The sequence below is a fragment of the Panthera uncia genome, chromosome D4 (assembly GCF_023721935.1).
Source record: "Panthera uncia isolate 11264 chromosome D4, Puncia_PCG_1.0, whole genome shotgun sequence".
Lineage (NCBI taxonomy): Eukaryota > Metazoa > Chordata > Mammalia > Carnivora > Felidae > Panthera > Panthera uncia.
Genome location: NC_064807.1, coordinates 56928100 through 56954315, shown reverse-complemented (window position 1 = coordinate 56954315; position 26216 = coordinate 56928100). Strand labels below are relative to the sequence as shown.

Here is a 26216-nt window from a genome sequence, read left to right as displayed (position 1 = left end):
ACGGATGAGGTCTCAAAGTCCTTTTAACCTTGTGTCTGTGATTCTGCGTCTGTGGTTTAAGAGCATTGAAGTCAGAAACTTTTCTTTCTATCCTCTTGGCAACAAGACTGTTATTTCCGCCTTGCTTTTAGTTACTGATATCTCCCTCCCTGTATTCAAGACATTGTCGGTGGCCACTGGGGCTGGGCAAATGGAACCTGCAGGCCACAAGAAGCTAGGTTTGAATTCTTGTGAAGCTGCACCTGACTCCTGCCCACCTCCCTCCTCACCCGGGGAGAACTGTCGACTCTGGATACCTGTCTTGCTCTATTGAGCTGAATCTGCCTTCTCAACACTGGGGGGTTTGCGAGCCCCCCGTGGGCCCTGGCGCTGGCCTGGGCTAGCCCAGCGAGGTGGCTGAAGCCCAGAATGTGGCGGTGGCGTTTGGCTGGGGGGCTTTGGAGTCTTGATGCTGAGACATTTCTGTTTTGTTTCCTCTTTCAGACCACTGAGTACTCAGCTATGGCCTCGCTGGCTGGAGGGCTGGATGACATGAAGGCCAACCTGACCAGCCCCACTCCCACCGACATTGGGAGCAGCGTGCCCGGGCCACAGTCCTACCCCATTGTGACAGGTGAGGGCACCTGGGGTGGGGGAGAGAGAGAGAGACTGACAGAGGGAGACTGAGAGTGCCTGCATGGGCGGGGGGAAGAGTGGCTTGGTGCTTTTGGACTTGATGGGCCATTTTTGTTTTAGTAAGGTTCTGGGGCCCTGGAATCGGTCAGGCAGGATACTGCCGGGGCCAGAGCTGCGGCTGTGATGAGTCATGGCTGTATTTGCTCTGATAAAGCCAGCGGAGAGTGAGTGTCAAATGGGCTGTGGGTTGGGACAGGTGGCAAGAAAGGCCCATGACAAGAAGGGCCGTGGTGACTTCGGGATTCTCTGTGGATACAGCCAGGAGGTTCAGAGGTCTGGGATTTATCCCTCTCACGAGAAGGGCAACCCTGCCTGGTAGGACTTGAGAAGGAGCAGACTCCTGGCAGATTGGCATTGGTATTTCGGGTTTCCAGGCAGAGACTGAGTCAGGAAGGGTAAGAGGTTTAGGCTGGAAGGTGCTTGGCGTATGCAAAGTAGCTGCCTTTCTGGAAGGCCCAGGGCCAGCCTCTTTAGCCGTCAGTGTAAAGATTGAGTTTGGATCCTGGAGGCACATTGCTGGATTTGAACTTGCCATTGACTAACTGTGTAATCTTGGGTAAATGTATAAGGATTCCGGGCTATGTTTTTAAAAAAATCTCTACAGTGGGAATGGTGTTATTGTGAGGATTAATTCATTAATACATATAAAGTGTTTAGACTCTTATTTAGCACACGGCAAGCACCCGATACATGTTGCTGTTATTCCTCTCAGAGCCTTCTCGTGGTGGCCGGTCACATCGTTGGGTTTGCTGCTGCAGAAAAGGCTGGACCACAAGGGCTGAGTTAGGCAGACACCTCTTCCTGCTCCAGCAGCAGTGGGATAACATGGGGGGACAGACCCTGGAAGTTTGTCCAAGCTGGCAGGCAGGAAGCAGTCTCAGATACTATACAGACAGATAATAGGAGGCTCAAGGGGAGCACTTGGGCCAGAGCCTTGGGGTCCAGCGGGGGGTAGCAGGATGTCCCTGGAGGCTGGTAGGCAGGGCACGGTAAGAAGTAACAGAGACAAGGGCTTCTTAGAAGTGCAGGCGGGCTATGGTTGTGTCGGGGAAGCTGGGGATTGTGCTCAGGTTTGAGTTTTAGGGGAGAGGGCTTGATGTCACGTAGGTTCCGAGACAGAGAGAACCCAGCTCTGAGACCTGTGCTGATAGGTTGGCACTGAGGCTCGTGGGGCTCAGACAGAAGCAGTGGAGGCCCTGTTTGCAGATCTTGGCAAGCTTCTGGGGGCAGCTGAACCAGCACAGGTGGGGAGGTGTCAACACTGGGACAGGGATAGAGGGTGGGGAGCCTCCGTTAGAGTGGGGCTTTACTAACAGCACAGATGTCCCATGAGGTCCTCTCCCCTGATGTCACAGAAGGTTTAGTTGACCCAGGCAGTGGGTCTGGGTGTGGATTGGGTTTTCAGGTAAACCTTTGACCAAAGACTTGTTTGTACTCCAGACCCAAGTCAGAATCATGCTTGATCTTTAAAAAAAAAAAAAAAAATTAATTTTGGAGATAATTCTAGTCTCTGACCCATTGTTACTACTTGTGTTGCTTTTCACTTTCATCTTTCCTAAAAACACATGAAATTACCTGCTGTAGAATTTTAAAAGCACTCAGGTAGTGGATGGCTACTTTGGAAGAAATATTTTCTGCCTTGCTCTGCAGAAAGTAGAGATAGTGAGCTCTTTTGCATGCCCTTCCAGAAAGGTGTGTTGTCCTGGGTGTTCATTGCCAAAGGGATATTTCTCTGGAGGACCACATAGGGCTATGAAAGAAAGATATGCAGTGGCAGATGAAGGCTGTAGGGGAAAGTCAGGGTTACATTAAATGAAGAGCTCTTACTGTATCTAGGGCCACATCGTGATCATGTGCAATTCTGAGCTATTTTACTTTATTAAAATTCTTCAAAATTTAGTTTATTTTTTAAAAGTTTACCCATGTCTTTATTTTGCTTGATCTTGCATAACGGTATGCTTGATGTTGAAATATTGGAAGTATTCTAATTATAAATATAATCATTAGCTTTTTTTGTGAGTAAACAATAGCTAGCTAGAAAAATAATAGAAGAGTCCTTTAACAATAGTACCAAAAAAACCAATGCTGAGGAAAAATTCACTTTAAACTCCACCAAGGGACATAAAAGAATAAATGGAGAGAGATAACTTGTTCTTGGGGAGGAAGACTCAATATCATAAAGTTGTCAGTTTCTTCTAAGTAATCTACTAATTCAAAGGAATCCCAATCAAAATAGCAACAGAATTTTTGGGGGAACATGTCAAAATGATACCAAATACTGCAAAAATAAGCACTGAAGCATAGCTAAAAAATTCTGAAATAGGGAAATGAGCAAAAGTTGTAGCCTATTTAAAAACATTATGATAAAGCAGCAGCACTTAAAACTATTTTTTGTTTTTTTAAGTTTATTTATTTACTTATTTATCTAAGTAATCTCTACACCCAGTGTGGGGCTTGAACTGACGACCCCAAGATCACGAATCATTTGCTTTCCCGACTAAGCCAGCCAAACACCCCTAAAACTATTAGTAATGAAACTGAAGTTATGGACACATATAATGGCCTAGAGAGTCCTTAAATAGATCCAAATAGATATGGGTATTTATAAATGTAATATTTCAAATAGGTAGAGAAAAAGATAAATCGTTCAGTTAATGGTGTTGGGACAACTAGGCTTGTTGGATACATACCTCACTTTTTATATCAAAATAAATTCCTAGTTGATCTACACTTTCAATGTAAAAAATGAAACCATAATAAACTAGAAAAAAATGAGGGATACTTTTTTAGAATCTTAGAGCAGGGAAGGCCTTTTAACATCTGTTCCAAATATAAAAGACAAAGAAAACTAGTCTAAATGACTTTTAAAAATGTAAGTCTTTTGTCTGTATGTAAAAACATTCAAAAGACAACAAAATTAGGGGGAAAAAGTGGAACACCGATGACAAAAGCTAATTTTATTAATACATAAAGGGCTTTTAGAAATGAATAAGAAAAAAATCAGTAGGAAAAACAGGTCAAGACTGGATAAATTCATTGGAAAAAATACAGATGTCCAACAGCACATGAAAAGGTACATACCTGACTCATAGTTTTAAAACTGCAAGTTAAAACAGTCATGAGACACTTTAAAAAGTCAATTAGCTTACCGAAGATTGAAATGTTTCTGGAGGGCAAATGTTGGAGAAGGTATGAGAAACAAATATTTTCATACACTGTTACAAATCAGTGTAACCTGTTTTGGAAGGAAATTTGGCAATATCTATCAAAAATGTAAATGCACCTACCTACCCTCTAACCCAGAACTTTCATAATCAAGTCACAGATATATTCATGAATATACAGTGATACCTTTATCTGTATAATAATTATAGAATTATTTATAATGGCAAACAAATGGCCACAAGGCAGTGTCTGTCAATAGGAGCTGGTTAAATAAATTATGGCTCCTTCATAACACAAAATACTATGCAAACCAATTAAAAATAATTAAGTAGAGCTGTCTGTGCTGAAATGAATAAAGGTCCAAGATAAATTTAAAAAAATTTTTTTTAATGTTTTATTTATTTTTGAGACAGAGTGAGACAGAGCATGAACGGGGGAGGGTCAGAGAGAGTGGGAGACACAGAATCTGAAGCAGGCTCCAGACTCTGAGCTGTCAGCACAGAGCCCGATGTGGGGCTCGAACTCACGGACCGTGAGATCATGACCTGAGCCAAAGTCGGCCGCTTAACCGACTGAGCCACCCAGGCGCCCCTCCAAGATAAATTTTTAAATAAATAAGCAATTTGTATAATACTATGTTAAGTATGATCCCATTGGTGTGAAAAAATACAAAGGACATACACACAGAGGCAGAGGCACACACAGGCAGGTCAGAGGCTTGTGTAATGAGGATTCTTTAGAAGATCTCCAGCTCTTCTCCTGCTTTATGGGGCATTGTGGTGTTAGGGTTCTCTTCCCAGTCCCACCTAACATCCCCTTGGGATAGCAAGTATTTTTTTTTTTCATCTTATTTATTTGAGAGAGAGAGTGTGTGCACGCATGAGCTGAGGAGAGAGGCAGAGGGAGAGAGAAAGAGAATCCCCAGCGGGCTCCACAGTACCTGACACAGGGCTCAATCCCACAACCTTGGGGATCATGACCTGAGCCAATATCAAGAGTCGGGCACTCAACTGACTGTGCCACCCGGGCGCCCTGGGATAGCAAATATTAACAATGCCCCTTTACTCTCCGGAAATTAAGATCACATCTGACTTCAAGTTAAATCAAAATAAAGCCTTAATCATGAGATATAGGAAGAATGAAAGCGAAATTGTTTATAATGAAATACTATGTACTTTGATAAGCAAATACCCTGCGTGTTTGAACTGCAAGAAATAATGAAGTAGTTCGGGGCTTGCCCCATGCACAGAATCACTATGAATGCCACGGCCCTGAACGCAGACTTAGGGACTCCTACTTACTCATACTGCGAGCCTGATTTTATGAATTAGGTGAGGAACTCTTGGCAAAATTCCAAGTAAAATAAGATATGAGCTTTTCTCGGTTTACACAGTAGTTGCATTCCTAGAAAATTCAGTGTATATTAAGACCATGGAGATTGCAAGTTCACATTTATATGTAAATGAAGTTCAGTGCTAGACTCAAATAATTATAAACAGATTTTTCACCTGTCCTGTTTGGCAGGACATGACAGAATGCAAGATGAAAGGAAACGTCGCTGTGGGGACTCTTCCTCTGCAAGGCAGGGATGCCTCTCAATTATAGAAAAGCCCCCACAAGTTTTCAGAGCACCCTCTAGGGGGCAGTTGCTGACCCTACTGAGAAGTGTTAGAACACCTTGAAGGAATGCCTCCAGGAGCTGTTAGGATGGCAGTAACTTTATTCCCTTGTGTTCATGGATGTGTTGACACAGTTCTGAACTCTTCAGGGAGACCTTGAGTCTTCCGGCCCCACGCCTTACCTTCTCCCCTCCCCACAAAGCCCAGAGCGTAGTTGGCGCTCAGTTGGACTGTGAGCCAGCCCAGGACTCTAGCTGGGCAGTGCCAGCCTGGAGTGCGGGGCCGGGGGAGGAGGTGGCCTCCGTCCTGCTCCATCTTGGCCCTTATACTCCATGCTGTGCAGGGAAGGTCTCATTAGAGAATGAGTCGATTTCTCTCCATCGTTTATATGCCACATTAAATATTAACTTAAACTCCTGCTCTACCAGCCCGGGCCACGGTTCAGAAGTGGCTCACCATTTGCAAACCAGTGACATGGCCAGCTTGCTCCTGCATCATCAGTAGTTTGGGGCCGTCCTGATTGGGACTAATTCTCGGCAGGTGTGTCCTTGGGCCACAGGCCTGCCCATGGGGCAGCCACTGTGCCTACCTGCCAGGGAGGACAGCGGCTGGGGTGCCAGGCCCCCTGCTCACCCCCCTACTGGTAAAGGGCCTGGCAGTCTTGCCCTCCACTGTGCCCCCCTGACCCTTGCCTGAAAGAACAAAGGAATGGGGCCAGCCTGTGTCCTTGCTGGCCTCTTCCCCTGAGGACTGTCTTTTTGCATCAGCAGTTAGAATGGAGGGAGGAGACTGAGGGAGGTTTCTCATCAAATAAGTTTGGGCAACACTGGCGTGGTGGATACCTGTCGGGGTATGAGGCTCCCCCTGGGCACTGTCCCCTCTAAGTAAAAGACACCACTAGTGGGGCAGCAGATAGGCGCCTACAAGGACAGACAGAATGCCACCAAGTCCCCAGGACCACCGGCTCTGATTTGCTGTGCCCCCAGGTTCAATGTTTGGAGCCTCAATATCCCAAACCTGGAAGCCCAAGAAGGTCCACCCTCTTCTGCCTTTTTCATCTGAGCAACAGCTGAGGGTTGGAGGAAAGAGCACTAGATTAAGAGTCAGAGGAATGGGCGTAAGCCTGGACTTTCCCCCCTTAATTGTCCTGTCCTTCGGCAAATAGATTGTCCTCTCTGAGCCTCAGTTTTCCAATCAATGAAAAGGGGATGGCAGTTCCTGCCCTGCATGCCTCCTTTGGCTGTTGCAAGGATATAATGAGGCAGTGGGGGGAGAGAGTTTGAGAGCCACCACGGGGGCATCTGAGTGTGTGTGGGGAGTTGAGGGAGAAGGTAATCTGGCGGGTCCAGGATCCAGTGTTGGCACTTCCCAGCCTCCCTCAGGACAAATATCGCGACCGCAGATGGGCAGGGTGGGAGTGTTGTGCAGTCCAGCTGCTCACCCAACAGCTCAGCTCGGGAGACCTAGGTCCAGAGAGGGGAGGTGCCCTGCTCAGGGCCACATCCTGTGAGTTAGAGCCGGAACTAGGGCTCGCCCAGGGCCCTGACCTTTGTGGCCTGCTGCCGTTATGTGATGGGATGGACAAAAAAACAAAACACAACAAACAAACAAAATCCCAGTTTAAAGTTCCAGAGGGTGCCTCTTCTAGCATGTAATTGAGAATGTCAGCAGGAAAGCCAGACTGCTTAGCTTGAAGCCCAGTGTCACCATGTTCTAGCTGGTTGACCTTGGGCAGGTTACCAGCCTCCATGCCCAAGTTCTCCATCTATAAATGAGGCCGAAACAGAACTCACTGTAGGCTTCCTGTGAGGATAGCACGAATGGTCCATGCGGAACCTTAGCACAGTGCTTGGCACGAGTAAACACTCAACAAATGGTAGTTATTAGTATGTTTCGGAGCTCTTGTACCAAGATGTCTGGCCAGCACCAAGCCACTCTGAATGGCCATTTGTTCATCTTTCCATGGGGAACACTTCTTAGATCTGTTTTTTATGAGCCTTTGAGGCTCAACTAGGCTCAACTAAATATCTCTTCCTTCAGAGTGAAATCATAATAAATAACAAAAACTAAAATATGAGAAATTCCTTATGTATCCAGTTTGCCAAAGGTGCTTCAAAAAAATATAATTAAAGCTACAGTACAGCATAACATCTTACAACAAAAGGCTCAGCCGTGGAGCTTTCCTCGGAATCCTGTGGAAGATGCTGGGATGTCAAAGTTGTGTGCGCAGGAAAAGAGTGTAACGTGAATAGTTACTGTTCACTGGACTCACTCTGTGCCCAGCTGGGAGAACGATGGTGATCTTGGTGGACAGTCCCTGCCCTCACTAGGCTTGCTTGCTGGGAAAAGCTGGACAATTCACAGCAAACAGGGGAAAAATGTGCAGTTTCATTTTGTAATGGCATGTGCTTTGAAGAAACTAGCTGGTTGGAGAGATGGTTGGTGAGTGGGGTGGGGGGGGGGGGGGGAGCACAGCCTCTCTAACGGGTAGCATTTGATCTGAGATCCCAGTGATGAGAGGCTTTGGGAAGATTTGGGGGCAAGGTATTCCTAACAAGATACAGCCTCGGTAAATGCCTTTTAGCTGTAAAATGAATGAGTGAATGAGATGTGGAAAGGAGGAGGCCATTTCTTGGTTCTTTCTCTGCTGTTAGTTGGGCTCAGCCCATAATCAGGCTTTGGGGACTCTTGCAGTCAGTGGAAATGAACTTCAGAGGTTGAGTAGCCCATCCCTTCAACCCCCGCCCCCCGAGGATCTATTCTACATCAGGGCTTGGTCACCTCTGGTGATGATGATTTTGCTACCTCAAAGGCAAAGAATCTTCAAACAGTACGTACCTGCAGCTGTTCTCCACTGAAAGTGATTTCCATTCCCGTTAACAACCCAGGCCTGAAGGATGTCCAGATGGACATCCATGGTATGAACTCGTAGACCCAGCCACTGCCCAGCACCTGCCTCAACTGGCGTTCTGTGTACCCACTGTGAAGCCCAAAGATTGTTTGGTCCGCATAGTGTCTTTTGAACTTAAAAAAAAAAAAAAAACAACTTAGACTAACATTTTAAAGATTGGAGGAGAACAACCCAAATGTCCATCAGTAGGGAACTGTTTAAGTAAAGAGTAGCTTATCCGTACAATGGAACGTTGTGCAGCTATAGGAAAGAATGAGGAAGCTCTCTATGTCCTGATAGGGAAGGAGCTTTGAGATACATTATTCATGAGAAAAGCAAGACTACTGTGTACAGAATGCTACATTTTGTGTAAAGAACAGAGGGACAATGGGAATGCATTTGTATTTGTGCACACGTGCATAAAGAAACCCTGGAAGGATACTCAGGAACTTAATAACCGTGTTTAGGCAGAAGCCGTGAACTGGATGTGGGAAGAGGACTTTTTTACTGAATACCATTTACGTTTTTAACTTTTCAAATGTTGTCAATATATAACTATCAAAACGTTAAATTAAAAGTGCCTTGGGGCTCCTGGCTGGCTCAGTCGGTTAAGTGTCCCACTTAGGCTTGTGGTCCATGGGTTCAAGCCCTGAGTCGGGCTCTGTGCTGACAGGTCAGAGCCTGGAGCCTGCTTCGGATTCTGTGTCTCCCTCTCTCTGCTCTTCCACCACTCACACTCTGTCTCTGTCTCTTTCTCTCTCTCTCTCAAAAATAAACTTTGAAAAAAATTGTTAAAAGCGCCTCAAAATCAGGAGATTTAACATAAAGATTAAAATGTCTAACCTTTCTTTAAAAAGTTGAAAAACTTGGGGCGCCTGGGTGGCGCAGTCGGTTAAGCGTCCGACTTCAGCCAGGTCACGATCTCGCGGTCCGTGAGTTCGAGCCCCGTGTCAGGCTCTGGGCCGATGGCTCGGAGACTGGAGCCTGTTTCCGATTCTGTGTCTCCCTCTCTCTCTGCCCCTCCCCCCTTCATGCTCTGTCTCTCTCTGTCCCAAAAATAAAATTAAAAAAAAAACAAAAAAAAAAAACGTTGAAAAGAAAAAAAAAAAGTTGAAAAACTTGAGGCACCTGGGTGGCTCAGTTGGTTAAACGTCTGACTTCAGCTCAAGTCATGATCTCGCGGTCCACGAGTTCGAGTCCCGTGTCGGGCTCTGTGCTGACAGCTCAGAGCCTGGAGCCTGCTTCAGATTCTGTGGCTTCCTCTCTCTCTGCCCCTTCCCTGCTTGTGCTCCGTCTCTATCTTTCAAAAATAAGTAAATGTTAAAAAATTTTTTTTAATTGAAAAACTTGTCCACTTTCGGTCCACATCCCCATACTACTACACTCAGTATAGCGGAGAAGTGGCTCCCCCTACACGTGAGTCTTCTGTTTGCCCCAGATTCCTGGACAGCTCACTAATTTACCATGTTTGTAGCCCCTGTGAATTTACGAGTTCTTGACTTTGCTCCAGCCCCATCCTTCCTTGCCTCCTCTTGCTCCTACTTCTGTCCAACAGAAAACCCTTCTGTCAAGTCAGAAAGGGCTGGCCACAGGTGTCCAACTGGCCTTGCCTGTTTCCGACTCCAGGTCTTAGGTCAGGCTGTTCTGCCCGCCTGGAATGGCTTTCCCCAAATATCAGCTCAGCGTGTAACCCATGCAGTGGGGAAGGCCTGGAGGACTGAGTGCAAAGGTCCCGAGAATGTGCAACAACATGGAATTTCATCCCAGCGCAGTGATGTCACACTCTCTCCAAACGAGATGTTGTGTTTCAGGGGAGCACGACCCAGAGAGAAAACTCAGCATCTGAGACTGGAACCTTCCCCGTAGATACAAGGCTATTTGCATTCCAGAAAGATTCAAGGCGAATACGATTGGGGTTTAAAGTATTTGGTATGGGATTGTTAAATAGACTTAGAGTTGTAGATTCTATAGAAACCTGGAATTTTGGAATGTTTGTGTTTAAAAGGATACTCAGAGGTTCAGAGAAGCTGAAGCTCTGATCATTTTAAAGCCAAAATGAAATTCAAGCATCTCCGTAATTAAAATGCACATCAAAGGAAAATATGATTTGCTTTCAGGTTAGCATAGTGTTCCTAAGAACTATTTGTTGAATAAACGAATTAATATTTGTGGAAAGTGCAGTGTCAATTAAAAAAAATAATTTCAGCAGAAAGGACTCTGGTTGTTTCTGACCTTGTATTTCGTAGGATAAAAATAAACAAAGCTGGATGGCCGTCCTGGTAATGCACTCATAGATTTTTACACTTGCGAGCAGCTTGGAAGCCGACCTTTCCAAATAGCCTTCGAGCGGGTCTCTGGGCCTCCGGCTTCCCAGCCCACCCTGCTGTGATCCATCTTCCTAAAATAGCGATTTCATTAGCTTGTTCTCCTGGTCAGAGATCTCCACCGCCTTGCCATTATCTGCAGGAGAAAGCAAACCAGACTGTAGTGCCTGGCAATTTGCAGATTACTGCCATTCATTATTCACTCACTCACTTATCTCTTCATCAAAACCAACTCCTCTTTCCTGTCAGACTGTAGCCTAGCCTGAGTCATGAGGGTTATAGAGTCCCTGCCCTCAACATGCTTACAGTCTGATGGGGGAGGCAAAGGTGGTTGCACGTACAAAGCAAAACAAAACCAACAAGAAAAACAAGGGAGATCCCATGGGAGAAGCCATGATACGTGAAGGCACTGAAGAGGGAATGATGGCCTGTCTCTGACTGTGGGCTTTGGGGACCATTTTGTGGAGAGGCCCATGTCTAGGCTGTTCTGGGAGAGCCAAGCACTCCAGGCTTCTGTTTTCTGTTCTGAAGCTTGGCTTGTTCTCTTGCAGTCCCCCTTTCCTAATTCCTTTTTAGTCACAACACAACACGTGCCCATGGTACAATAAAGCCAAATGGCATGAAAGTGTGTATATATAGCTGCATATGACCATATCCCCTCACCCCATTCCTAACCTCTTCTGATGCCATCAGAGTTGATGGTTTGGTATATGTTCTTCCAGAAGCTTTTCTCTCTCTCTCTCTATATATATATATGTAGCTTATTTCCTACAAATGGGTTTTTACTCCTCATACTGTTGTTCAATTTTTGAAAATTGTATTTCACGTTTTATGGATACCCAACATGTCGATAGGGACAGAACTTCTATCCTCTCTAATGTTCTTAACTTTTCTCAAGCAATACAAGCTAGAGAATCCATATTCTCAGAGCTAGGGAGGGGGAATCCCTCTCAGTATTCAATACTGGGGCTTCAGACAGAGAAGGATAGTGTCTAGGGAGGAGGGCAGGCAGGGTACCTTGTCCCCCAGCGCCGTTGGCTTACGACAGCCGACTTGGGGCCTGGCTGCTACCTCCCCTGTGCTCAGGGCTGTAGGGGGAGAGGCGTGGTTGCTGGGAGTACATCAGGGAAAGCCACAGGGAAGCAAGCTTTAGTTGAGTGCAAAGAAGAACTTTTAATAGTTAGAGCACTCTGAAACTGGAATAGGCTGCCTCAGGAGATAATAACAATGATAGCTAATGTTTATTGAGCATTTGTTATGTGCTTTGGTTCATTTCATCCCTTATTCTGTGGAACACAGGTACTATTTTTGTCCCAACTAACAGTTAAAGAAACTGCCTGAATTCACACACCAGTAAGTAACAAAGCTGGTTTTCTCCTTACTTCCGTATGGTATGGTTCCTGTAGGTAGTAAGCTCCACGTCATCAGAGGTATCCAAGCAGAGCTCTCTCACATTTAACGGCAGCACAGTTAAACTAGCAGCCACTGGGGTCTGCAGAAACTGATCACACTGCACAATCTCTCATATAGACTCTGAAGCCAGACTGCCTATCTTTGGATCCCAGCTCTGCCACTTATGAACTGGTGACCTCAGGTGCTCAATTGTTTGCGTGTGAGTGTGTGTGCCTCAGTTTCCTCATCTATAAAATGGCGATAGAAACTCATTATATGGATAAAATGAGTTGATATTTCAAAGGCACACACACAAAAACCCTGGCTTGGAGCACAATAAATGCTGTGTAAGTATTGATTTTAAATTAAAAAAAAAATTTAATGTTTACTTATTTTTGAGAGAGAGAGAGAAAGGGGCAGAGAGAGAGAGAGAGAGGGAGACACAGAATCTGAAGCAGGCTCCAGGCTCTAACTGTCAGCACAGTGCCCGATATGGGGCTCAAACCCATGAACCGCAAGATCATGACCTGAGCTGAAGTCGAACACTTAACTGAGCCACCCAGGCGCCCCTAATTTTTGATTAAAAATAAAATAAAATAAAATTTTGGAGCTCAGGAAAGCAGCCGGAGCCAGAGAGCCTAGAGGTCTGCCATGACAAGAGGATGGTGGAAGACCTTACTAAGGGTGGGATGTGTCCCGCGTTGAGCAGGCCTGATGGCTCCCTCTTCTGGATATTCCACTGGTCTCCTCTGTTAGTTTTTACTTGCTGCTGTAACTACCACAAGCTTGGGGCTTAAACCAACATAAATTTATTTTCTTACCATTCTGGGGGGGCAAGAGTCCTAGCATCAAGGAACTGCATTACCTTCTGGAGGCTCTAGGGGAGAATCTTTTTTTTTTTTCTTTTTTCTTTTTTAACCTTTTCCAGCTTTTTCTAGAGGTTGCCTGCATTCCTTGGCTCATGGCCCCTTACCCCATCTTCAAAACCAGCAGGGTAGCATCTTTTCTCCCCTTTGACCTCTGCTCCCGCTGTCACCTCTTCTCGCTGTGACTCTGACCTTTCTACCTCCCTGTATAGAGACCCTTGATGATTACATTGAGCCCACCTGGAAAATCCAGGATCTCCTCCATGTCTCAAAATCCTTGATTTAATCACCCCTGCGAAGTTTCTTTTGCTTCGTAAGGTAACATAGTCACAGGTTCTAGAGATTAGGATGTAGGCATATTTGGTGGTGGGGGAGATGTCCATCATACCTACCCTTACCTCCCCTGAGCTCACTATAAAGGTCTCCTTGAAGACTCCACGTCCCTTCATACCTGGCCTAACCCATCATCTGAGAGGGAATCAGGTACCTCTTTTGCTCTGTTTCTGTCTGACCTGTCCCCACCATGTCTGTAAGCACTGCTGGTCCTCACTCTGTCTCCTCCATCTGACCCACTGTTGTGACAATCGTGCCCTCCCCAGGTGCCCAGGGCCAAGAGACTGGAATTTTGGTCCTGGATGGGCCCTTGGAGATCATCTAGTGCAACTTCCTGGGTGAGCAGATAGGAACACTGGGGACTGAGAACTCAGGGTCTCCAAAGTGAGACAGCTCTGGAATCCATATCCCTTGACTCCTTTTCTACCCAGTGCTTCTCCTCCGTGCCAGACTTAGCCTTCGTCCTTCCAGAATGCAACTGTTTCCCTTTCCTCTCCTTGTTTCTCAGCGTGCCTGGTCACTGCCATCTGTCTACTTCATCTGTGAAGCTGTCCAATGGAACCCTTTATCCAGGCTTATCTATTTACTACCATCCAACTCAGCCATGCCTGGTCTCACTCGAAGCCTTTTGCTTCTGCTGGTTCCTCTGGCTTAGAATGCTTGTCATTTGCTCAGAGGTAGTAGTAATGTGCTGTGAAAGGAGGAGCACTGGGTTGACTTGGAGTCAGGGTCACAGATCTTCATCCCACCTCTGCCATGCTCCTTGGTGACTTTGGGAACATCCTTCACCTGAGTCTCAGTTTTCACATCTGCTGATGGGAATTATAATCTGGGCTCATCCCTTCTTGCAGCACTGTGGTGAAGTGCACACGAACTATAAGCTGTAAGGATCTGTGCCCTTTCTTAGGAATTCATGGAGCCCGTGCCACCTTGACTGCGCCAGGTGCTCAGGTCCTGTCTCCCGTCAAGAAGGAAAATGTGAGTTGATGCAGGGCTTTGCCTGTAAAAGGCTTTCATGACACCTACTGAGGAACTGAGGAGTTAGCAGGCCTGCTGGCAGTCTTTGCCTGTATGCCTTCAGGGAGTGTCTGCAGGGAGTAGTCCCCAGGTGCCACCTTCTCCAAGAAGTCCTCTCCGTTACCCCACAGTCAGAGTGATGTCCACCTCACCTGGCCTCTGGGGACCAGCCCACCTGTTGTAATGTTGTGCCTTGATTTATCACTCTTTGTTACCAGCCTAACTTTCTCCTTAGACTTTGAGGTTCTGAATGATATCTGCCTTCCCCAGAACAGCCTAGCATGGAACTTGAACATAGTAGGTACTCAGGAAGTATTTGTTGAATGGATGGACGATGGATGAACAAATGAGTTGTCTACGTGATTGATTGTTACTAATTGCCCCAAACTCCACTCTCCTAGGTTATTACCAAGGTTATCAACCCCCTAGATTATTATTATTCACACACTGGAATCACTTTGATAGGCATAAGGCACATTTGAATGTAATGTATTATCGCAATTATTATTTTTCTTCAAATGCATAAACTTCTCGTCTGCCACCTTCACCCCTGATCCCCCCCGCAGTGTTCACAGCCCAGAAAAAATCTGTCTCTAATTTATCTCAATTAGTTCTTATTTTCATTAACTAAGAGGCTGTAGAAGTTCTACTCCCACCCTAGATCTTCTATACATGTTTGGTAAGGCTGGTTTGGGCATGGATCCTTAACAGGCACCTGTTGTCTGTCCAACTTGCCCATCCAGAGATATGTTTACCTTTCCAAACGCACTGCTTCCTTTTTAAGTGTCTTTTAACTCAGGTCTGCGAAGGTGTCACAAGCACACCTCAAGGGAAGGGTGGTCAGATAGTCTATCTGGGGAGTGGGTGTGTAGGGTGGGGTCACGTGAGGGTAAGGGCCTTTTCCCCAGAGCTCATCTCTGGGGAGGCCAGATTCACCAGCAGGGGTGATGATACTTGTCTCCCACTCACCAGGCACCAGAAATCATTCTGAGCACTTGACGTATGTTAACTTGTCTAGTCTGCGTAACTACCCCATGAAAGAGGTATTACCCTCATTTTACTACTGCAAAAACTGAGGCACAGGGCACAGAAGTTTGCTTAGTGTTGCACAGCTCCTAAGTGGTGAAGCCAGGTTTCAAATGCACGTAGTCACGTTCCAGCAGCCACACATTTGACCACTGTGCCACACCACTTCTCACTAACCTGGTGCTGGTGGCCAGCAGAGCTCTGAGTCAGGCAGAGCCTCATCTGGAGAACAGACCACAAACAAGAGACGTGTCTCTTTCCCAGTTGGCCTGGTAGGATTACAGTATCTTTTATAACCAGCAATGTCAATCTGTATAGTTGGTCAAAAGGTGTTGCCCAAAAGAAGACCATAGCTGGCACAAATAGCCATCTGTGCCAATAAGAGGGTAGGTTACAAAAAAAAAAACCAACCAAACCTGTGGTTTTATTATTATCTCTAAATCTCTTTTGTACTAATGAGACTGATGGAGTAAAAGATTCCCATAGAATCCAGCCTGGAGCCACAGAGCCCAGGGTCTGGCTTCCTGTCCCCCTCTGGTCCCGCAGCCCATTTTAGCTGGGCCCTTCCCCAGGCTCACTAAGCCTGATCTATGCTGGTCTAGACTGCCTAGAACTTGCCCAGCAACTGCCCAGCTTCTCCGTGGGCCGAGCACACCTCTGGTAGGGACTGGCCCAGCCCATGCCCCCCCCCCCCCCCGGAGGAATCCCTTCTTTGACCTTTGTAATTATTCCTGTTCAATCTTCCTTCATGTTTTTTTCCTCCCCCCACCACCCCTTTCGAGGTGCTCAACTCCTGCACTCTCTCCAGTGTATTAAGGATGTGAGTGAAATTGATGACTGGGATGTCTCAGGTCTTTATGATGATGAATGACTTTCACTGCCAAAGCTTTTATTGTCTGTGATTTGGGAAGAAGGGGGAACTGATATATCAAGGCTGCCTGTCACACCATTTAATACAGTTATAAATCCTGACGTCACTAACTGGTGGTCAGGAGCTGGAGAATTCCACCGGCCGCCGCTTTGCCGAGCCTTTATGGATTTTTCTCCTTGCCTTTCTTTGCTTGACTGTCACAATTGTGTTTTGGGAGGGGGGATGGGAACAGCTGGATAATGCCTTTAAATATCCCAGGGGCAACCTGGGCCGGAGAGGAAAGTGGGAGTCCTCTCCACCCTAAAGGAAGGAGGAGATGGCAGGGCTTTGATTCTAAGGTGGGCAAACTCTAAAAGTATGCTAATACCTTCCTGCATTACTGCAAATGGTGTATCACCCTTTATAGTTTACCGAGTGATTTTACATCTGCTATTTTTCAGGTCTTACTCCTATCCTTGGGAGGGTGGAAGGGAGAAGCTTGATCCCCATGTTATAGAAGACGAAACCGAGGTTCAGTAAGGCAAAGTGGCTTGGCCAGGTTGCAGATGCAGAGGGCAACTCCCTGGGTGAAGCAACAGGACATGGCCACTAGGCACTCTGAGCAGAGTCAGAGAGCCCTGGACTTACCCCTGTCCAGCTGCTGGTCTTGGGACGGTCCCTTCTATTTTCTTTTTTTTTTTTTAACAAAACATTTTTTTGAATGTGTATTGATTATTGAAAGACAGAGAGAGACAGAGCATGAATCGGGGAGGGGCAGAGAGAGGAGGAGACACAGAGTCTGAAGCAGGCTCCAGGCTCCGAGCTGTCAGCACAGAGCTCAACGCGGGGCTCGAACCCACAGACCGCGAGATTGCAACCTGAGCCAAACTTGGATGCTTAACCAACTGAGCCACCCAGGCGTCCCGGTCCCTTCTATTTTCTGAGCTTCAATTTCCTCATGTGAAAAATGAGAACAACACTTTCCTCGTAGGGCTGTTATGAGAATTAAGTGAGATAATGCATGTAAGTGCTTAATAAATGTTTTTTAAAGGTAAAAACTACAATAGGAGAAGAATGTGGTAGGTGTTGCAGGAGCAAGAGGATGGCTGCCTATGCCTCCCTGAGGTTGTGCGGGGAGGTGGCCAAGGAAGGCTTCCCAGAGGAGGTGAAACTTGAGTTGATTGGAACAAGCAGGGATTAGCCAGGCTGCGAGGGCAGGAAGGAAAAGCATACCAGGCAGAGAGAACGTGATAAACGCAAAAACGACATCAGAAGTGCAACTGCTCCAGGAGTGGTGAGACGTGCCGCTGGCTGTGGAGCAGGGGTGGGACCAGGGAGGCTACCAGTGACCTGAGGTCATAACCTCCAGATGCCAGGGGGCCTCGGAGGGCTTTAAGTCGGGAGTAGCATCTTCAAAGAAATCTCTCTGGGGTCTTGGCAGAGGGTGGACATAATGAGGACAAGTCTGAGCAAGAAAGCCCAACCCATCGAAGGTGGTTGTAAAAGTCCAGGAGAGGAAGGATGAGGACCTGGACCCAGGCAGCAGCGATGAGAATGGAGAAAACATTTTGAGGAGTAGAATTGGCAGTACTCAAATGTCGGGGACAGGTGAGCTGCAGAAGTCAAGGTTGGCTTCCCTGGTTGGAGTCTGGGGGGCTGTGTGGATAACGGAGGCACCAGCTGAGACAAAGACAATGGGAAAAGGAGCTGGGTTGGATATGTGGACTTTGTGGTATCCCAGGGACACCCAGGCAGGAACCCCCAGAGGGAAGTAGGGGAGGGGTCAGTGCCGGGGATGAGGATTTGGAAATCATGCCCATGGAGGAGATGAGTCACCCAGTGAAGATGTGTAGACAGGAAGTGTAGAGAGGAGTGGAGATCTAGGAAGAGTCTCTGGGGAAACACTGATGTCTGGAGAGAGGAAGCCATGGAGAAGCCTGGGAAGAGGTGATTTATGAAGGACAAAGCAGGCCACCAAAGCCCTCCATCTTGGAGACTGTAGCAGTCACAGCTCTTAATTGAGACCAACAGAATTATCTCTGACTGCTTAAGCAGAAGAGGGATTTTCCAAAGGATATTAGGACATTTAAGAGGCTTAGAGGCCTCACAGCCAGGAGCCCACACATCAGGACTGCGCCTGACGACATGCCGCACCTTGGCCTGTGGACACAGAGCACTCGGCTCACACTGCTGTCACCGGACACTGGATGTCACCACCGGAACCTCGGCCTCAGCAGATGGACCGCATGGGCTCCTGCTTCTTTGTGTCACCAGCTTCTGAGTTAACAACCCATACCATGTGTCTACTTGGTAGAGCCAGTAAGGTGCCTGTGCCCTGTCTGCAAGGGAGGCTGGGAGATCAGTCTTCTGGCTTCTGCCTTGAGGAGACTAAACCTTTTTATTTGTTTTTTAAGAGAGAGAGAGAGAGAGAGAGAGAGCAGGAGCAGGAGAGGGGCAGAGGGAGAAGGAAAGAGAGAATCTTCAGCGGGCTCCATGCTCAGGGCACCTGGATTGCTCAGGGCACCTGCGTGGCTCAGTCCCTCGAGCATCTGACTTCCGCTCGGGTCACGATCTCACAGTTCATGAGTTCGAGCCTTGCATCCGGGTCTCTGCTGTCAGTGCAGAGGCCGCTTCAGATCCTCTGCCTCCTTATCTCTCTGCCCCACTCATGATCTCTCTCTCAAAAACGAATAAACGAACGGCTCCACACTCAGTGTGGGGCTCTATCTCCCCGGGCTCGATCTCACAAACCATGAGATCATGACCAGAGCCGAAATCAAGAGTTGGACACTTAACCAACTGAGCCACCCAGGTACCTGAGACTAAATTCTTAAGGTAGAAAATTCCCAAAAGAGGGGTGTTCAGTGGTATCAGGTGGCCAAAAACCTTGAAGAATTGGGGGACAATGGCAGTTAGGAGGGCCTTGTTCTTGGAGTCATTTATTGACATGTGTCCATCTCTTCCCACAGGATTTGAGGTGGCATTAAGTTCAAACTCAAGGCCATCTGCACACAGGCCAGAAACCACTGACAAAAAGGGAGAAATTATTGTACTGGGTGCCAGGAAAGCCCTGGTGAGGAGAGGCAGCTGGACTGGGAGGCTGTGGGGTTGGGCTGTTTTTTCTGGACTTGAATGACCTTTGGCAAGTGGCTGGCCTGGGAGGAAGGAATAGGGAGAGGGAAGACCCAAGGGCCCTGAGGCCCAGCCCCAACCCTGGGGTGGCTGGGAGGCATTTCCTTTGGTTACAACTTGGGTAGCTTCTGAGTTTGGGATGGTGTCTTCTCTTCAGGGAAAAGGATCAAAAGTATCACTTCTGAGGCTTGAAGAGAAAGCTTCCTGTTCCTAAGAAACAAGGCACAAAATCCCTTGCACCTGACGTGTTGGGCCCAGAAGAGTGGCTTGGAAAATGTTTTCTGAGCAAATGAACGAATGAACGGACCAGTATACATATGTTTGGCCTCAGCTCTGTGCTGAGCTTTGTGCTGGCACCACGGGGAAACGTGAATAGGACACGGCCCTTGTCTGGGAAGGGTTCAGTAGGTGTGGAAACAGCCGCCCTAGGCCGTCCGACCAGTGCTGTGATGTGGAGCTGGACCCAGGGGCTCTTGAGAGCAGTAAGGAGGGAGTGTGTGACCTTGGGTGGGCAGGGCGGGGCATTGGGGAAGGTTTTCTGCAGGAGGTGACTTTGGTGGAGTTTACTAGATGCTGCCAGGGTGGGGCGGCAACATTTGCAAAGGGTGGAGGTGAGATGGGGAAAAACAAGCTGTTTAGGGCCTGTGTAGGGGTGCGGGTGGGGCGGGGTGGAGGCTACACCACTCCAGTAGGAACAGAGGGTAGCGAGGAGTTTGGATTTGATCCAGAGGCCATGGGGGAGCCTTAGGGTGGAAGCAGAGGGTCTGGCATGTTGGGGGAGGCTGGGGCCAGGCAGGGAGACAGTTGTGGGTGCAGTGGCCATGGGAGTCTGAACTGTGGCCAGAGTTGGCTGTGGATACAGAGGGGCTGCCACTTGGTTGTTGTGCCCCCCCAACCTTCCCCCTGGAGTGTTGGTGGGAGGGGCTGGGCCTGTGGGTGCCGTGGGTGCCGGGGTGTCCAGGCGGGGCCTTCTCGCCCAGGGCCACTCTGGAGCCTGCTGGGTGCCCTCATTATGCCGCTCACGGGCGGCGAGAGACGAGAGCAGCAATCGAGACGCCGGCTGCCTCCTGCTGGTGTGCGGAGCGCCAGGCAAACCACATGAGATCCCATCTCGAGCATAATGTGCATCCGAGGACAAAATTAGATTGAGAAGTAAATGGAGCCGAAAATTTCCAAAGCGTTTCCCGTCAAGAAGCTGTTTGATTGTGTGTTTTAATTCTCAGAGTCCTCCTGCCCCGGTGAGGTTCATTTTGGTGGGGAAGGCTGGAGCCTGAAGGAGCTTGACCTGGGGACTGGGACTGGGGTGGGAAGAGAGGCCATGAGTCCAGGCTCCATCTCCTGGGTGACCCGGCCAAGGTGGCAAGCACTGACCCGTCTGACTTAGCACTGACCCGTCCGACTTTAAAACTCAAGCTGATGGCACGCTGAGTTACACATGCAAATGTTTCCTTTTTTTTTCTTCTTTTTTGCACCAGAAGGCTCTGCCTTCCTCTTCCTCCTCTTCCTCTTCTCATTCCCTCCTTCTCTCCTTCCTCTAAAGCCCAGGAACCCACGGAGCCAGGGCAAGGGTTATGACTCCATTTTGCAGATTTGGAAAGCGAGGCTCAGCCAGGTACGATCATTTGTTGGTGGCCCAGAGGGAGGAAGTCAGTGGAATATCCTGTGAAGTCTGATTCCTGAGTGTGTTCCCCCTACGTGCTCCTGACCATAAAGGTCAATAAATATAAAGATGTGACAAAATCTCTTTCTCTGTCTCTAACACACACACACACACACACACACACACACACACACACACACCCCTTGGGCCCCAGTCCACTCTCTGCACCCGCTCCCCCCAGGAGAGTTCAGCCCTGTCCTGGGCTCCAGTGTCACTGCTCTCACTCCAGCCTCATCTGTGGAGCTCAAGAAGGTGCTCGTGTCTTTAGACACGTTCACCAAGGAGAGCGTTCTGTTTACTTCATTAGGAACATTCATGCCCTAGACTACTGGAAGGAAAAAAATTGAGAATCAGTTTCTGGAGCTTGAGGGGTATTCTGAGAGGGGGAAGAGGCAGGAAATGAATAGAGAAATGAGAAAAGGAAATTTGGATCAGGGACCACGGTGGTTCTAGAGCCCAGGCCTGGCTGTGCGTGGCTCTTTGGGCAAGGCCTGGCCCTTGAGGGGGCCTCTTCACTCACCTGCAGAGTAGGCCATTTGTGATTTCCCAACAATTGTTAAGTTTTAAAATTTTTGTCAAGAAGGCTTTTGTTCAGATAAAACCTTCATGGGAAGCCCTTTATGTGAACTAGTTGGAAGCAGGGTTCACTGATTAATGGGAGCCCCAGAGGCCCTGAAGATCCCCCAGGAGGACCAGAGGAGCACAGCTGGAACCCCCTGCACTGGCTGACCCGTAGCGTCCTTTGGGCTCTGGTGCTCTCCACCACCAGAGTGGTCTTGAGCCAGTGTGAAATCAGCTCAGAGAACGGGTGTGCCCTTTGCTCAGCCTGGTTCTCAGTTCCCGCCTTGGGGACCCCAGGCCTCTGATATTACACCCCGGCTGCCAGCCCACCTCACCCCAACCTCTGCCTGCGCCTGAGGAAGCTCAGACCCAGTCTCGAGCACACGGCTCCTCGAGATTCATCCACAGGTGCAACGGCAATACCAGTACTGCCTAACTCACCACGACTCAGCCTGAGTCCCAATCCCAACCCCACTGGAGGAACCGTACCCACTGAGACCCAGCTCCAGTGCCTTCTCCAGGAAGCCTGCAGTCCAGCTGCTGGAATTGAATCTCAGGTCTGCTCTTTGCCATCTATGGGGTCTTGGGCAGGACTCGGATAGCTTCAGTTTCCCCAGCTGTGGGCACTGAGAGGGCAAATAACTAGCAAATGAGCCCCAGGCCTGACTGACTCCTGCACTTGTCCCCACATAATGCATCCCACTCAGTAGTGCCCCTTCCCTCTCCGTGTTATGTGAAGCACTCTCACTTCTGCGATCCCCTTTAGGACTCCCGGTGGCCCCTGAAGGAGGCAGGGCAGGGATGATCCCAGAACCGGCAATGGCTTGTGAGCAAGAGCCGGAGCTGTGTGGAGCCTCTCGGAAACCCTGGCACCTGATTCAGCCTCTCTGGGAAGGGAGGGCCAGGGAGGGCTGGGCTGCAGTCTCTGAGCCTGCAGCGCCAGCAGCGCAATTTAATGCGTGTTCTCTGCAGCACATTAATTTGCCATGCACCCTGGGAGGTGCCTCTGCGGGGTGGGTTTGGTTTTCCCTGACAAGCAGTGCACCTGCCCAGCCTGCCTCTAATGCGTGGCCTCACTGTTTAGTTTGGGGAAACAATTGCAGGGGCGGGAGGCTTGTCTGGTTGGGCTTTCTCAGTTCCAGGCCTGGATCCCTGTGACATCCGCCATCCTGTTACCCTCTGGACCAGAAGCGGATCAGCTGAGGCACTGGTTTAGGAGTTGTGATGGGCTTCAGTCCCTTAGAAGAGATCAGAAGCCTATCTGAGGCTTTTCTGGCTTAGACATTCACCTATTGACCGTTTCTTGAAATAAACAGGCTGTCAGCCAGACGTGAAACAGAGAACCTGGTAATAGGCATTCCTCACATCTCCGGCATTGTTTGATCTCCTAGGTAGCTGGCCTGGGATTGGGACTCAGGTTCACAGATGAAAATGTTCAGAGAGAGGAGAGGACCTGCCTGAAGGCACTGGCTGTGCCTCAGTGAGCTTTCAACTTGATCCTTCAGCCCTGACCTTACCCTGAGGAAGATCCAGTAGGTCCCTCTCAACCATGCTTGACTTCATTTCAAACCCATTCTTGATGTGGAACTTGGCGATTAAGAGCACAGGCTGCCTGGGATTCTAACCCTGCCCCCACCACCTCGACCTGGTGCAGTTTCTACCTGTGCAACCTTGGGCAAGTTTCTTCACCTCTCTGAGCCTCGGTTGCCTCCTCTGAGTACTGGAGGTAATAACAGACTTAGCTGATATTTGGGAGCACTTTTTGTCCTGACTCTTTTAGTCCTTTCAAGCAGTCTCAAGAGATGGTGTTATCATTAGCCCCATTGTACAGATGAGAAGACAGAGGTGTATCTTGCCCAATGTTCCACAACAACCAGTGAGGAGCAGAGCGGGATTTGGATCCAGGAAGCATGTTCCTGGAGTCTGTGCTCTTAATCGCTAGGCTCAGCCTTGCAACAACACCAACAATAATGATGCTTTCTACCTTGTAGGATTGTTTGATGATTAAATGAGACAATGTGCACAAAGCACTTGGAAGAGTGTCTGGGAAATAGAGCTCGACTGAGTTAGCTTCTACCATCTGTCCACGTCATGCATGTTCAGTGATTCCGGGGGCACACACAGCGGTGGGTGGGTGAGCGCTTCTGAGGCTTTCCTCCTTCGTGTGAAGTACTATTTCCTTCTTTACCCGTCACCTTTCACGTTTCAGTCTCTGGTGGTTTACGTGGGTGCAGCAGTGGGCGGGAGTGCGGCACAAAGAAAGGTGGCGACAGGAAGGTGCAGTGTATACATGGCGTGGGGAGTGGGCAGTGAGGGGCTTGAGGCCAGGCATCGGGCTTGCTGGGTGAGCACAGTCGCCCCACTAGAGGGGAACCGTTGGGGCGCTGTTCCACCTTCCTTCAACATGTGAAGAGGGAGCTTGGGGCATCTGCCCAAGGTCACACAGCTGGCAAGAGGCAGAGCTCGGGACCCTGTGCTCTTAGCTGATGGCTCGTGGCTGTGTCAGCAGTGGGGAGCCATGGCACATGTGACAGCCGCTTGATGTGAGCAGAGCACACGTTCAGAGACTGATTTGGTTGCACTCTCGGGTGAGCCGTGGAACGAGAGTGGCATTATTGAGGGGCTTTACATACATTTGTTAATTTAATCCGCTCAGCAACTCTATGAGGCAGATGTTTGTTTACAGATGAGAAAATGGAGACACAGAGAGGCTAGCAACTCTCAAGATCACACAGCCGGCAAGCGTGGAGCCAGGGTCTGCATCAATACTGGCAGCTTGCGCCCCCTGTCCCTAACGACCATTCCACGCTGCCCCTTTTACAGAGATGTAATGTCCCCCAGTCTGGAAGGTCACCTCAGGGAGACTCGATGATTTCTGTGTATTTCCTGACCTCCTTCGATCTATTTGCCATTGAACAGTCATCTTAGTTTATGTAGAATCCAACTCTCAGGAAGACAGACTTTCCCAACCATTAGAATTGGGAACTGTGTTCTGCATTAGCAACCTGGCGGTGGGAAACCGTGATGAGATTATCGTTAGCCCTGAATCGGGAATGCGTGTGGCAGGGGAGGACTGGGACACCTCCACATGTTAGCCCCGCCATGGGACTCCATGACTCTGAAACATTATGAGGCAAAGGTACATTTTCAGTATTTTCTATCAAGCTTGGGTAGGCACGTACGTACCGTAACCAGGCCTGGAGGCCTGGTGGGTCTCCATCAACAAGCTAATCTCCTGGCGGTCTTTTCTGTTGCCCTGCACTGTACAAGGGTTCTCCGGGGACACATCCCAGACTGAATTGGACAATCGGGCTTTTCTCCATCTGCTCCATATGATTATATAGGTCCCAGGCCAACTCTCCAAACACTTGTCATACCAGTTTCCTGGCTAAGAGATGCACATGATCATGCTGGAGTGACATAGGCTAACCCTTCCCAGTGACAGCACCCAGGTTCATCTCTGAGTACTGGCACTACTGAACCTCGCCCAAGGGGGTGGCAAAGCCTCTGGAGATCTGTGAGCAGGCCGCGTGTCCTTCCTCCGAGCACCCCAGACTGCTGAGGTTTGGACTGCTTGTGTCTAATTATATTGTTTTCCTGTCTCTACCCTTGCTGGTTCACCTGTCACCTGTCACTTCTAATGTCAGTTTGCCTGGCTCTAGAAGTCTCTCTCCCCCTTTTCATTCTGCTGGGGGCTGGGAAACCAAGCCACTGAGCTCTTTGGAACTGTGTGCAAATGGTTGGACCCCCTAGAGCTGGTGCCCAGAGGGACTCTAGGGACAGGCTTTGTGTCCACCTTGGCTACTCACAGCCAGATTGTCGGGGCTGAGATTGCCTGATGGCACATTTCAGCATGGCAGGACATCACGGTGTTTACTGTTTATGTGAGGGCTGGATGCTGGCTTAGGGGAGCCTGGTGGGACCATGAGCTGTGAATATGTGACTTGGCCAAGGTGCTCCTGCCATCATGATGCTGTCCTCAAAGGGAAGAAATTCCTTCCGAGACAGCTCTAGGCTGAGACCTGCTGAGGTGGGAGCACAGGACAGGGAAGATCTGTGTACTTTGTGCATCTTGGATTCATTATGATCTCTCCTCTGAGACTGTGAGTGGGCCCCTGGGGCACAGACGGTGTCTGGTTCCTAAGAAGAAGTTAATTTTAAGTCAAAAAGTTAATTTCGAATAAAAAGTCATATGTGCACATGGTTAAATATTCAAACCACACAAAAAAATATAAAATGAAAACTAAATCTCCTTCCTCCAACCTCAGTCTTCGCATCCATAGCCCCTCACCCCAAAGTTAAGTGTCTTGTGTATACTTCAGTAACATTTTTATGCATCTATCAGCATATAACTTTTATCTGTTTTCTACTAGCGCATGTGGAATCATACTTTACACAGATTTCTTCTGTACTTTGTTTTATTCACACAGTCATGTGTCTTGGAGCTCTTTCCACACATTCAGATCTACCTCATTTTTCAAAACTCTGTAACATTCCACCATAGGGAAACATCATAATTTATCGAACCCAGCCATTATGGTAGTCCCCCCTCCCCAACTCCCCGCCCCATCTCTTTTCCTTCCACTACATGTAAATCTTGGTGTACCTTTCTGTGCATTTCCAGCGGTAAAGTTCCAGAAGTAGAATTGCTGGTCAAAGGAGAGGTGTGTTTTGTATTTTGCAGTTCACCTCTTAAAGCAGAATAG

The 26216-nt window shown here is 48.4% G+C and overlaps 1 protein-coding gene across 1 annotated transcript in view; it reads left to right on the top strand.

Annotated features, from left to right (window-relative positions):
- Positions 1–26216, top strand: part of PAX5 (paired box 5) — a 191577-nt gene that overhangs the window by 108187 nt on the left and 57174 nt on the right. The window contains exon 7 of the mRNA XM_049626509.1: positions 484–613. Coding sequence (XP_049482466.1) covers positions 484–613 — 130 coding nt within the window. The remainder of the gene's footprint in view (positions 1–483; positions 614–26216) is intronic.